Source organism: Triturus cristatus, chromosome 2_2, assembly GCF_964204655.1.
Source record: "Triturus cristatus chromosome 2_2, aTriCri1.1, whole genome shotgun sequence".
Classification (NCBI taxonomy): Eukaryota; Metazoa; Chordata; class Amphibia; order Caudata; family Salamandridae; genus Triturus; species Triturus cristatus.
In genome coordinates this window covers 462112515-462127339 of record NC_140582.1, presented here as the reverse complement: position 1 = coordinate 462127339, position 14825 = coordinate 462112515, and the positions used below count along the sequence as shown (strand labels likewise).

At 50.1% G+C, this 14825-nt stretch overlaps 1 protein-coding gene across 12 annotated transcripts in view; it reads left to right on the top strand.

The window, feature by feature from the left end:
- The window catches only part of BLTP1 (bridge-like lipid transfer protein family member 1), a 1988102-nt gene that overhangs the window by 1344700 nt on the left and 628577 nt on the right, over positions 1-14825 (top strand). For all 12 annotated transcript variants that reach the window (XM_085641559.1, XM_085641555.1, XM_085641564.1 and 9 more), the window contains one exon: positions 8760-8819. In XM_085641559.1, coding sequence (XP_085497685.1) covers positions 8760-8819 — 60 coding nt within the window. The remainder of the gene's footprint in view (positions 1-8759; positions 8820-14825) is intronic.

Sequence of the window (14825 nt, the reverse complement as noted above, 5' to 3'; positions counted from 1 at the left end):
TCCCGCAGGACGGCCAGTACGGAGCCGCATGTCAGCGGAAGCTGCACCCCCACATCGGCAGCAATCCGGGACGGCACTGTGGAGCTGGTGTCTGGTGGAGGGAGGGCGAAGCGGGCAGCGGGCAAGACCGGAGTATCACCCCCCAGCCGCGAGCAGGCAAACAACGCCATGTTTTACCGCCGGACGGCACAATGGCCAGGGGGGGGGGTCGTAGCAAGGAGTCAGTTCCCCTCAGGTCTGCGCCGCAACTGGGAAAGCCAACAGTCGCCTCCCTTCCCTCGGGTTCTCTTTGCAGCCGACTAGGCAATAGAAGAAGGGGGTCAGCAGCCTCCCACAGCGCGGTCCACAGATCGGGGCAGGAGACCCGCCTCACCGGGGCTTACCCTACAGCCCCAGCCCTTCAGGCGCAGGGTGCAGGAGGTGTCTGGCCGTCCCTCCCCAGGCTCATCTGGCGACAGTCCGTGGTGTTAGGTGAGGTCGGGACCGCGGGGCTCGGATTTGCGCTAGCGGGTCCGGGGACTGCGGAGCTTCCCGGGGGCCGGCAAAGGCCACAATGGAGCAGGGGTCCAGGGCGGAGAACAAAAGCACCAAAAAACTCCGGCATCCGGGCGGGCTGAGACTTCGGGGAAGTGGCGGCGTGGACAGCGCGTCGTCGTACACGTTTCACCTCGAGAATCGGCAAGGATAGGAATCAGGATAATAGTCCGGGGCCAAGGGCCGACGGAGCCGGGCGCTCAAGCGTCTGCTCCGGTCGCCATCTTGGCTCCTCCATGTAGTCTTGATTTGTTGATCACATCCTACTGTTGTTATTGTCCAGCGTTGCTAATCAGCAGTTGAGAGGGGGAGGAGCCCCGCCCTCGAGATTGCTAGGCGCCCCAGGACCGTAAGGTCATCGAGCACTTGGTCTGTCTCTTCGTGCTCCCCATGTCTTATTGCCCAGTCTGCGTGCGTCTTTAGGGCAGCACCCGACCTCGATTGCATTGAGGCAGGGCCGGTGTGTAGCGTCTCACTCGTATCGCTGATCGGGCTCTGTTACGCCGCCCAAGCCGCGTCTGCGCATGATGGGATGGGGGGCCTCCACAGGGTGTAGGAATCGCTCACCAGCTGGGTAGGAGCTTAGAGGTGCGGCCGCCGTCCTCGACCACACATGCTCTGGTCTCTGGGGGAGGGACCAATCATACTCACAGTGCGCGGTCTGGAAATCACTTGAGGTCCCAGTCTCAGCTCCCTGCATTGGCCGCGATTGTTCTCATCGATGTAGACACACAGTCCAACGTTCTTTTCGCATTGTAGGCAGCTTATCTTGTGCCCGATTCCTTCCAATGCCTTTCCCACCACGTTTTTGAAGGGTTTTCTTGCGGATTACTTCATGGTTGCTGGGTATGTCTGTGGAGACACAGAGCTGTTCTAGGCGGTGGCCATTTCCTTTGGCTGCCGGCCACGTCCCCGTTCTGTAAGAGTTTTGTTGAATGACAATATTGGCTCAGAGGCAGTTGGACCTGATTAAAGGATCCCCGATAAGAAGCCTACTTTGGTTTCAGCAGTAGGAAACTACAGATCAAGCACTTCTGCTGCCATTTGGACTATTAATACAAAAGAGCAGCTTTCTGTATCCTTCAATAGCTCTCCCACAATGATAGAGGGCGCAGGACCCACTTCGGCACCTTACTCGTCGTCACTTGAGCTATAAAGCACCCTTCTTTAAAAGGCGCCCCTTTTTCTGCTACATTAATGAGATCCTGAGTTCTTTCAATCTGTTATCTGCAATTTCAACTATAATCTTTCTTCATATACAGGGTTTTCCTCAGAATGTCTCAACCCAGGTAGTCCGGTTTCATACCAAGTAGAGACTGTGATGTCCAGATAATCATCACGGACATTCACGAGATCAGCCTCTTGTGCTTGGGACCCATCATGACATGAAGGCCCGTGAGTCATGTCGGACTATTCATCCCAATGCACTCAATGAAATGGAGACCAAGATGTTTATGGCTGGAGTGTGAGATGAACGCAGAAGGCGCCGCAATTCCTGACCGTGGTCGAAGTCGTCGCCGCCTTCAAAGTCCTCCAAAAGGAAGCACAAGAAAAAATGATAGCTTAAACCCACACTCCACTGCTCGTCAAAAAGTATGTTGCCAAGTCCTCCTGCCTCACCTCAACCATTGTTGGACCAGGAACTGACAGATGATCCTTTCAGAGGTTCCCGGCACCTTCAACTACATCTGACCCAGCGCTGATCCAAGAGAAACAACTTCCTGTGGTGTGGATTCCAATCCCACAGCCTGGTTAGCTCTACCCAGAGTTCCCCATTCCTCGGACGTAACCCTTGATGTTACTGAACACCATTTTTGACAGAGTCCGCAGATTCGTGGTCCCCTCTAGAGCACCAACTGGCGCCTTGGGTCTGATGACTTGTGCGTTTTTAGGCTTACCAACACTGTATCACTCTGTGCCTTTTGTGCTGTTTCCACCTTTGTCTCCTGTCACATGGGCCAAGACTCCGACATCAGCATCCCATACCTTCTTCGGCGCCATATCCCATTACTTCACCGGATTCAAACATCACTGTCATCGCAAAAGACCCCTGTATTTCAGCAAATTACGTCCCTTCTAGCACCTGTTATCTCCTATTGCTGAACCGGCTCCACCAGCATCGCAGCTTACTCACCCAGTTTCCCAGTCTTTGATACGCTTGCTCTATCATTCCAGAAGACGCACTCAAAGACCAAGGGAGGACTTCAGGGACTTTGATTCTCAGGAATACCCCAGTGTCGATGATGATTGCGACAGCCAGTCTGTACCGGGGCAAGACTTTTCAGGCTTCAAAGATGCCAGTGTGCTTGATACCTCCTTGGAGTGAAAGATTGTTTTCCTTGACTGAGCTACCTCCACCAGAGGTTACCTCCTATCCCTCTGTTTTCTGGAGGTCAGTGGAGATGGAGAATCTACAGCTGCCATCTACCAACTTCCTCGCTAAGGTCTTACATGCTACGACCCATGCCTCGGAATCCTTGGTACCTTTTAATGAGGCCCTGACAGAGCCTATACTTGCGGTCTAGGGGAACCAACAAACTTCTACGGCAGTGTCCAGATCCATAGCAACGCACTACAAACCAGTACGAGGAGCTTAGGCTTTCCTTTTCTCCCATCAATTACCTGGAAGCCTGGTAGTGCAAGCCTCTTGTTCCTTGAAACTGACACATGATGAATTCACTACTACACATCGGACATGGAATCAAAAAAGATGATGCAATTCACAAAGATCGTATTTTCTGCTGAGAGCAAGGCTCTCAAATCTCTAAGTACAACCTGCCTCCTCTGGTAATATGCACGTGCACTCTGGGAAACAGTGTAAGCAGTAGTCACCAATCTGTAAGAGAATCTTCAGTCACTTTACAGAACTAGTGGGGCACAGTCAGGCTGCATTCAAGCAGGTTTCACAATCTGGCCTAAACACATCAGATTCTGTTGTAAAGGCCACGGGGACATATGTCTTCCTAAATCATCATGCACGGCTTGGTAGTTCTGGGTTTTCCCAGGATGTCAAAATAACATTGAGGGACCTTCCCTTCAGTGGTTCCTTCCTCTTTGGAGAAAAAGGCAATTCAGCATTGAAGAGTTTTAAGAACAGTAAAGCCAATGCAAGATCACTTGGCCTCCAGACCCAAACAGAGGACTATCGACTGTTTAGGAAGTTTCAAGGCGTCTCCAGAAGCTTTTTCTTTTGGGATCGTCAAAAATATGCCCACAACCAGCAACAACTACAACAGGCGAACCCCTTAGCAAGCAATATAGAGGTTGAGGAAAAGGAAAAAAGCCATGCCCACTCTCTCCCTCCCACCTCCTACCCCTCCTGTTTCCCAGCCAATGCAGGGAAACAACCATAGTTTCCCTTGTCCGAATACACACAGCCTGTTGTAGGACAGGTGGCCTCCTTTCCACCAGGCTGGAGGGCCATCACTTCAAACCTCTGGGTCTTGCAGATTGTGGAACAGGGGTTTGACCAACCATTCCAGCAGGACCCCTATCCTCAACCTCCACCCCCCCCCACCCAGTCACATGCACTCCTGCAAACCACCTACATGTGTTACAGCAAGAAGATCAGATCTTACTCCTAAAAGGCACAGTGGAGTTGGTTTCAGAGCAGGAACTGTGCCAAGGATGCTGCTCCCAGTACTTAATGGACCTCAAAAAGGACGGTGGTCTATGCCTGATCCTAGACCTCACGTTTATGAACTGGTTCTTCAGAAAGGAAAAGTTCTAAATAATGTCCCTAGCTCAGGTTCTGCTAGTTTTGGAAGTGGAAAAACTGGATTGTGTCTGTCGATCTGCAGAATGCTACTTGCATATCCCTATTCTGTGGCGACACAGAACGTAACTTCTCTTGACTTTGGAATCCAAACACTGCCAATTTGCAGTTTTTCTTTTTGGCCTCTGTTCCACCCCTTGTGTCTTCACAAAGGTGATTGCAGTGGTTGCGGCTCATCTTAGATGGGTTAGAATCCTGGTATTCCCTTACCTGGATGACTGGCTTCTTAGTGGCATCTCTCCAGGGATGGTGTCACACCATTTGCATATGACAGCCAAATTACTGTTTTGATCTGGGGTTTTCAATGTACAAGCCCAAGTCTCACCTGGTGCCCTCTCATCAGTACATCCTGTGCATCGGGGCAGCACTTGGCACAACAATGAATCAAGCTTCTCCTCCTCAGAAGTTTCACGACATTCAGCCTATGAATCTGATTTATCAGAATGGAGCAATCATTCCAGTCCTAACAATCTTACACATGCTCGGGCTGCTAGCCTTCTGCATTCAGTTGCTCAACTATGCACGCTGGCACGAGTGCCCTCTAGTAGTGTCTCAGCAGGCAGTGGTTCCAATATGGTGGAGATCTTAAGCTTGTATCAAAACCTCCATGAACACTGCAGTGGACCTACAGTCTTGAAGGGTGGACATCAGTCTGTTGGAATTTCCAGTGATACAGCTGGTGCTCAAGGTCTTTCTCCCTTCCCTTAGTGGCCAATCTGTCAAAATTTTGAAGGACAATACCACCTCAATGTGGGTACATCAACAAGCAGGGGGAGAAGTGTCGTACCGTCTCTGCCGAGAGGCTCTGTGGCTCTAATGCTGGACTAAAGACCATGAGATCTGCCTGGTAGCAAGTCACATGGCTGGAGTGCGTAGCGTACGAGTGGACACTCAGTCGGGGGTCATCTTCGGACCATAAGTGGTGTCTTCATCCAGAGGTAGTCCAGGACATATTTCTGCTCTGGAGAACTCCTTAAAATGACCTCTTTGCCTCTCACACCAATTCTCACTCCTGAAAATTCTGTGCCCTCCAGTTTCCGATGCAGGTAGCTCTGGGGGATGAGTTTAAGTTGAAGTGGAACTTTCCACGTTATTATGTTTTTCCTCCCATTCCTTTGATGCCTTAACCAGACCAAAGTAATTCTTATCGCCCCTGATGGACCATGAAGGGTTTGGTATGAAGGTCTCATTCACCGCTCCCTATGACCTGCACTCAGTCTCCCTCACAGAATAGACCTCCTTTTGCAGTTTCAGGGACATGTTCTGCACCTCAACCTTCATTGTTTTCACCTAAAAGTGAGATTGAACAGAGCAACCCAAGTTCTTTTTCCCTGCCCCCTGATGTGGAATATTTTATATTATGTGCCCATAGACACTCCACCAAAACGGCATACACAAGCAGATGGAATACGTTTGTCAAACGGACTGCAGACAACTCGATATGCCTTCTTCAAGCCCACCAATTTGACATACTACTTTTCCCTCTTTTGCTGACACACCTGGTTATGCAGTGGTCATTGTAAAGGGGTATTTATCAGCCTTGCCAGCTTTCCTCTGCTTGCCTAACTTGCCGTTCCTGTTTGTCACCCATTGTTATGCAGTTCTTAAAGGGGCTTCAAACACATTTCCCCTATCTCCCTTTATAATGCCTCAATTGTACCTCAGCTTGGTTCTTGCATTCCTTGTGTGTTCACAGTTTAAATCATTGCACAGTTGTCATTTACGTTTACTTACATTAACGGAAGTCTTTCTGATCACTATTAAGTCAGCTTGACGTGTTAGTGAAACTGCAAGCGTTGAGTGTCAAAACTTGTTTCACCTCCTCACTCACCAGTTGTTAAGAAACTGGGCTGCCTTCCTGTCAGTAGTGGTTACTCCCTTCCACCTAGACCAATCCATTACCCTGCAAATCGTCTTATCTCTGCCACACCCAATAAAGGAAGAGGACAAACTTAATCTTCTTGACCTTAAGAGAGTGGTCTTCTTTTACGTGGCTAGAACACATGAGTTCAGACTGGATGAGCAGCTCTTCATGGGCTATGTGGGAAAGATGAATGGCAAGGGAATGCATACGAGGATCTCAAGATGTGCTATGATTTGGCAGGCAGAAAACCACCAGTACCACCAATGGGCAACCAGGTGGGAGGGGTGACCTGGTAGCCCATTGCAACCAACCGCATCATACCCTGAGGTCATTTTTTGAGCAGACGTAGGGCAGCCCAAACTCAGATATTGACTGAAGTGAAAGAAGAACGAGAAAGGTCTGCCCTGCGGCAGTGTGGAACCAGCAAAAAGAGGCTGCCCTGACATGGACTGCACAAGCTGAAACCGGTCACTAGCAAAGGAGAGGGATGGTGCCTGCTGTGTCCTGTTCAAGTAGAAATAGTCTCCAGAGGCCAGCCAAAGCCAAGAGACTCCTAAGATCAGTGGGCTGGCGTCCTGTTCACAGCACAGGGACACAACAGCTGAGAAGCCTACTGGGGCAAGTTGGAAGCCAAAATCTTCAACCCACTGCCAACCGCTGCCATTTAGCACCAGGGACAAGGAACCAATGCACAAAATTGCATCTGGGTTTGCTGAGCACGGGAGTGTCATTGAGGTGCAGCTGGGTCCTCCAGATGAATTGGCCCATGAGTGCGAAGGTAGTCCAGTGGCAGCTGGAATTTTGCCAGCACCGATAGGGCTTCGAATGATGTAGGTCCTGTGACGAGAACTGCCTGACCCCCCTCCTGGACCAAAGAGTAGTCACACCAAGACCCCCATTGCATCCTCAGCATCCTTCATCCCTTGCCTCAGGACCACTTCCATAGGAAAGCCCTGCAAGTGACAAAAGTACCTGGAACTAACTGAAGGCTGCTTCACCTGCTGAGGTAACTTGTTCTGAGGACCTGGCTGGTGCCCCTGACTGGCTTCCTACTGGAGTTTGTCACCTAATGAGACTCTAAGTGACTCCATTCCAAACGTTTCTAAGTGTCAAATCATTGAATTTGCCAGTGCTTGTTTGTGGTTGAGTGAATTAACTGGCTTTACTATACTTTGTAAGTTCTTTATCTCTATAACCCTCTATGAATCTTTTTTGTTGTGGTGTCTAAAAATGCCTTGTTCTCCTTGTTTCTTCTCTCTTCCTGCCATTTCCCTCCTCCTGCCACCCAGCGCCCCACCCTCACCCCGAACCTACTTAATGGAGACCGCAGCACGACACTATTGCACAGGTCCTCGTGCCAGCTCCCCCTTTGACAGTTCTCCTGTCAGCTTTCCACACTCCGCTACCCTCTGCTGCTTGTCTACCTGCTGCCCTCCATTTGTGCCTCCTCTGCCCATTTCTTGCTCTGTTTTGCCCAAATTCTGCTAGTTTTTCTGCCCTCTGTTTTGCCTTTTTCTGCTTGTTTTTCTGCCCTTTGTTTTTGCCTTTCTTCTCTTTTTTTGCCTTTTTTGACATTTTCTGCTCTTTTTTCTGCCCTCTGTTTTGCCCTCTTCTGCTCCGTTTTGCCTTTCTGCTCATTTTTCTGCTTGTTTGTGTTTCTGCCCTTTGTTTTGCCTTTTTGTGCTCGTTTCTTCCCTCTTCTCGCCGTTTCCTCAAGACCTGGCTTTTTGACGGAGACCTTGCACCCCAACGCCCAGACACCCGCTGGGGTGACAGTGCCACGCTCTACAAATGCTGATTGATTGAAAAATACAGTCTATTTTAAAAAATTGGTGCCCGATTTCTTTTGTTTCTTGTCGATTTCTTCTTCAATTATTTTGGTGCTGTTTAACTGCTTTACCTTTGTTCCTTTGTATAAGTCTCGCTCAGAGTCACAGCTACCCAGGGTTGAGCTGAAGATTTGACAAAACCTAAGGTCACACAACCACAGCGTATCATACACCCCATTTCCTCACATCAATCCAGTGCCCACAGCTGTTATTCATTCACACAGTGGAAGCTGATCCTTGCAGACAGGTTCCACTTTGCAAATAGTTATGAACTGATAAGGGCAGTCAGCACATTTTTTGCGTATAGCGACCGCAAGGGTAGTTCAAGCCATTTCTTTCTCTCTTTTAATTGTGATTCACAAAAATTAGTGTCAGCATTGTCAGTCACAAATGCGTTCAGAGTTTAATTTTGGTACTTTTCTACTTATTTATTTCTTCATATTTGTGGCCTTGCAAGGAAAAAACCTTTGACACACTGGTATACTGAACAATTGCACCTTGTCATAACAAAATCTGCTTGTGAAAAATATGATTAACTGTGACAGTATTATAGCAATTTTAAGTTTTAAGCACAGAAATGTTTCTGCCTTTGCTTCTTTTGTTAGTGCAAATGCAACTCGCCATATTTTAGTACTTGCTATCTCATTTTTCACTGAGCAGGTAATAAAACATGAACCTCATAGCTCAGAAAATGTTTTGTTGTTTGATATGACTGTAGTTGTTTTTGTCTCACCGCTTATATATCTGTTAATAATAGGCATTGTACCAGATGGCACCTATGAAGTCTGCTCTAGGACAACAGGGCAAGCCTCAGCAGGTAAATATATTACTCAATATGTGCATCTCTGTGTAGTGCATAAATTCATTAAATTCCTTCATTTAAAAAAAAAATGAATGATGTCTTTATTATAGCATTCTTGTGGTATCATGGCATACGCAGGAGAAAAAATATCAAGATAGCATTGCAATAACTCATTGCCCTAAATTTGCAAGGTTAAATGTATTAAGTTGTATAATGGGGGTTTCAAAGGATCAATACATAGCTGTCACTTCACTGTCATTATTCACTTAAAACTACCATTTCAGGGGACTGGCCTGGTCAGCCAAGTTGGTGGAAGTCCCATTTTAGGCTCTCCGAGCCTAGCCTATAATCCAACAAAATCCTGTTTCTGACACCCACCATTGGACTAAAGAGCAGTCCCCCTTGGGCTCTCACCCATTTGCTGTGCTTCACTTAGGCCCGCAGCACCAACGAGAAGACAGTCGAAGGGCACTCCACAACTTGACCGTGTCACCTATTAGATGACGAGTACCAGGTGGCCAGCATACTGAGCTGTGCTGACTGCTAGCTTTTGTGTTTGGGGGCCCTTTGTGGGGTCAGGACACCCATTTGTTGTGGCCGGGCACCTGGGGCCTTCGGATCTGCCTCGACATTGGACGATTGGGCCAGCCCGCCCCACTGGCAAACTTCCCAGAGGCCCGGCGAATGCGTGGGGGGCCTGGCCTGTGGACCTGCCTCCTGGCTAGACAGTCAGGCTACCTGCAAGAGAGGAAGCAGGCTTAACTGGTGCAGGTGGTGGCCCCAGGTGACTGCCTTGAAGGCCTGGGGGTTTGGCGATGTAGCAGGAGGGCCTGACATGAACTGGTTGTGGTCCAGAGGTCGCTGGCGGCGGCGCCTGGGAGCGACAATCTATCTGAGTAACTCTTTTTGACTGTCCTTCCCACTCCTTGTCTCAATGAGGCTGCTGTGTGACGGAGCCAGAGGATACAAATGGCCCGCAGGGGCTATGGATGCAGGGGCTTAGTCATTGAAACACTAGGTGACCTGGAGACCCCGCTACCTCCCCACTCACCTTCTTGCACTTGACCTCCTGGGGGTTGGTACACGCCGACTGGCTTTCGACTGCTCATGCCTCCTGTACTGGAAATGTGAGTCGAGGCCTAAATTGGGCAGTGGCAGTGCCCGGACGGGCATGGCTAGCAGTGGTGCTTTACCAACTCCGAATTAGGGGGCCCTGTGAGCAACGACACAGAGCTGCTGACACCGCCCTGAGGCAATGCATTGGACTTGAGGAAGAAGCCTGCCTTGGCTTCCCAGTGTAGGGCATTATAAACCGACTGTTTCTCAGATCCTTTTTAAGGTGGATAGTTTCACTACCCTCAAAAACACAGACCCTGGAAATATTCCCCACTAACGCCCTAGACTCTGCAGGCTCTGGTGCAGTTTTGCAGGCCATCTTTGAATCACAGACCACATTAGAGACCACGGTTGAGAAGGTGGGCATCAAAGTCTCCTTACTGCCAAGCTTTCCATAATGTGTTTGACTGTTTCCAGAGCAGAAGAACGTATCTCAGAATTGGAAGACACTCTACATGAACTCCATACTAAGGTATTGCGCCCGACTGCTGTGTCCCACGAATTGGAGGCACTGGCAGAGGACGCTGAAAATCACACCTGACAGAGTAACCTCCAATTCATAGGATTTCCAAATAGGTCAAAGGGCTCTTACCTGGAATGCTTCCTAGAAAGCTTGTCACCGAATGGATCCCGCCTAACTTGCTTTCAACATGCTTTATTATTGAGCATGCCCTCCACGTCCTATGTTCGTAAAAATTCAGCAGCAGCGCAAATCCTTGGTGGCTGGAAAGCAAACATTGCGGGGCCGCACCTGCAGTACATGCTCTTCTTTCCCGCCAACCTTAAAGCATTACATAACTCTAAGACTTTGTTCATTGATACTCTAGAGGCAACATGGAAATGGGCAACTAAACAATGTCCCTTGAGGCCCAACCACGCACCAGACAAGGACCAGGGAAAAGCAGGGGCATGCAACAGAACTCTTCATTATCCTCTTACTCGTAGTCGTCCCAGACAGAACTGAGTAGAAGAAAAGTCACCTGGTCTCAGTGGGGGCCTTGCGGCCTGGAAGTGCCGACGTGTCCTTGAATGCCTCTGGGGCGGGTCCCAAGTGACTGCTGGGGGAGGTAGAGGGGCGGTCCGTATTGGGTTTTACCTGCGAGGCTCTTGCCAGCGCTCAAGTACCGCTCACAGACACTATTTGTCAGCAACCCATAATTCTGTCTTGTCAGCTACATGCCAGGGGCCTAAGTAACTTATAACTTGCTGCACTTTCCTTTTGTTTATTGGTATGGATTGGTTAATGGGGCGACAGATACTCATAGGGTGGATGGAGGGTGGGGGGCTCAGTTGGACTTGTTGGCCTAGGGTTTTTATGATTCGGCAAGATTTTCTACAATGCTATTTCAGACCAAGGGATGTGTGGGCCCGGGATGTGATTCCAGCCTGTGCCCCTCATTCACCCATCACTCCTGCCCATTAGTCGGCCACTACTATGTCGGCCTTCTAGGCTATGGCTGGAATGTTAATGGGCTGCTTGATCGTATCAAGAGAGGAGCTGTCCTCACGCTAAGTTAGTCTTCATGCTTCGAGAAACCCACCTGATGGGCAACAAGTGCCTGTTATTAGCTAAATATGGTTATGATATGGTGTTCTACATGGGTAACTCCCAGGGTTCAAGGGGTGTAGCGATTTTACTCCACAAAACCTTCACAATGGTTTCACGAGGCACGTCCGAAGGACTGGGACGGTTTGTAGCTCTTGAAGGGCCCCCTGAAGTGTCAACCATACAATCTAATCTGATAGAGACGTCTAGCCGCAGATTCCTTAACTTAGAATATCCCCAGGCGTCAGACTGGATCCGGAAAACTTTCCACAGCAACACCTCTGCGCGCCGGGGGCGGCGCCACACGGCTCTGCCCTGACGTCTTCCACGTGAAGTCAGCGGAGCCATATATGCCCCTCCCGGCGCGCTGACATCAGTTTTCTCCTTTTCCGTGTCACAACGCGGATCCTGGAAAACCAGCAGTTCCTTGGCCTAGTCTTTAGTTCTTTTCGACACCTTCGGTGTCGCTGGAACAGTGTGCAATGCCTCCGGGTTTTAAGGCTTGTGAAGCAAGTGCGCGTCAGATGTCTGGCACTGACCCGCATCTCATCTGTATGTGGTGCCTCAGCGTGCACCACAACTCCAAAGAGTGCGACGCCTGTCAGAGGATGAAGCACAAATCCCTCAGAGAGCGCCGTATGAAACTGCTAGCCGCACGGCTGTCCGGTCCAGCACCTTTGCGTCGCCGCTCTTCCCCTACGGATCGGGCTTCATCCAGAGGTCGTTCTCACAAATGTCGTTTGAGGGCAGGTAAGCGCAAGCACGGAGATCCTCCTCCCATTCACGTACTGCTGGCGCCCGCTCCTCTCGCTCTGTGCCAGGTAAGGGTGCCCGGCAGTCACTTGCTCCATACCCTCCCTTTCCGGGGGTTGGAGCGACACGTGCCCAAATGGAGGCTTATTCTGTTGCACTCCAGTCATACTTTGGGTCCCCACCTCTCCCTGGAGCGCCTTCGGGTCCCAAACAGGTGGAGGGCACTCATGTTGAGTCCTTGCCGGCAGATTCTTCCTCGGCGCCGGCTGTGTGCATCGACTCCGGTTCTGGAGACGATACAACGCCGACAGGTCACGGCCCAGTGGGTCCTCCCAGTCGCCCGTCCAGCCCACCCCGTCAGTCTTCTCATAGCCCTGAGCGGCTTCCTGCATTGATGTCGAAGACGGCGCCGGCCCCGACGCCCAGCTTGATCAAACAGGCATATTTTGCAGTGGGATCGACGTCAGACGGCGTCCAGGTCAAGTCCCCTCTGGAGGTCGTCGACGAGGTTGCTGCTCCTCCCGACTCCTCGGACATCGTTGCGACCTTCACATGGTGTTGATTGACGCCGGTGCCAGCAACAACGCCTCCATGTCCAGAGGTTGACGCTTCTCTGGATACCCCGGATCGGGGGCCCATGGTGCAATTGCCTTGTGTTGCCTGGCCTTCGGGTCAGTCTCCGGCTCTTCCACTTTTGTTGTCCAGTGGACGGCTTAGTCTTCAACCGTCTCCTACCGATGGCTTATTATCGCATAGCCGGATGGCGACTGTAGCTGGTGCTGCTTACGCACGTGCCATTCACAGGGCGGCTGCTATTCTTGGTTTTCAGCCTCCTGTGATCCCCCTGCTGTCTGATCCCTCAATGGATGTGCTCCATATGGAGCCTATTGAGGTGGAGCCTTTGCTGCCATTTGGCAGCTCTTTATTTGACATTTTGCGTGGCACGTGGGAAGGCCCTCTTCTGGTGACCCTGCTGATCGGGCTATTGCTCGTAGGCACCGTCCTGCTCCAGGTGATCCACTCTGCCTGTCCACTCACCCTACAGCTCAGAGACTCGTTGTTCAGGCGGCCTTTAACTTGCAGTCTTCTTCCGCCTTGCCATTATTACCTCCCACTAGGGAGTCTAGGTGGCTGGACGCGTGTGCTCGCCAACTTTTTGCCTCTACCAGTGCAGGTATACGCGCATTGAATACTGCGTGTGTGTTCGCGCATTCATCCTCGACCCTTTGGGATTTGGTCGAAAACCTTCTCCCTTCTATTCCAGAGGAGCCGCGGTCACAGTTGCTTCGGCTTCTGCTTGATGGCAGGGGAATGGCGCACTTTTCGCTCCGTTCTTCCCTTGATGCCACTGACTCTGTGGGACGAGCTCTTGCTCGATCTGTGGCTTTGCGCCGCCATGCATGGCTGCGCGACAGTCGTTTCCCAGAAAATGTTCTGGATGCCCTCAGAGATCTACCGTTTAATGGTGTGGACCTTTTTGGTCCCCACGCGGATTCGGCAGTCTCCCGGCTCTTGTCCGGGTTGCCATAACTTTTGCACGGTTCTGTGCCTTATTTTCCTACACCTCTATCACAAACGTGTATAGTGGGTTCCCCGATTGCTATCCACGGCTGTTCCGCATTCTCTGATTTGTTAGATTTCAGCCGTATGCCTGGTTTAATCTTCGGTTTATTTATTTATTTATTTATTTAAGTAATTTGTAAAGCGCGCAAATACCCTTGGGTGTCTCGGCGCTGCGGACTGTGTAAAGGATGGAGCAGAGGTGGGATGCCTATTGATTAAAAAGCCAAGTTTTTATCAGCTTTCTGAAGGCCAATAGCGTTGGACAGGATTTGATATGCTGAGAAAGGGTGTTCCATAGTTTGGCAGTGGCGACAGTGAATCTTCTGTCACCCCAGGAAACTTTTTTTGTGTGAGGGATCTTCAGAAAGTTGGCCGTTGATGACCGTAAAATTCGGTTGGGAGTGTATCCACACAAGGCTTTCTTCAGGAAGTCCGGTCCAGTTTTATGGATGGCCTTGAAGGCAATGCAAAGAGCCTTGAATTTGATTCGGCTTATTTTTGGAAGCCAATGGAGTTTTTGAATTACAGATGAGATTGGTCGGTACTTAGGGGTGCCTGTTATCAGTCTAGCGGCTGAATTCTGTACCATCTGGAGTCTGTTAGTGACCTTTTTCTGAGCGTTAATAAGAAGGCCATTACAGTAATCAATTTTAGACATTACTAGGGTGCTGATAAGGGTTTTTCCAGCATTGGGTGGAAGAAAGGGTAGGAGTTTCTTTATCATCCTTAGAGTGTAAAAGGATGATGAGACGACTGCATTGGCATGTGAGGGGAAAGCCAGTGTGTCCAACATGACACCTAGGTTTCTAACTTTCGATACCGGGGTGGGCGGTGGACCCAGATCAGTGGGCCACCAGATGGAGGACCAGACCGGATAGAGCTTACCAAAGATCAAGACCTCTGTTTTGTCGGAGTTTAACTTTAGGCAGTTATTGGCCATCCAGGTACTGATGGCAAGCATTCCACATTGGAATCTGGCCGCAGTTGCTCCTCCGTCGTTGTGGATTGCTAGCACCAATTGTGTGTCGTCGGCGTAGGAGGTG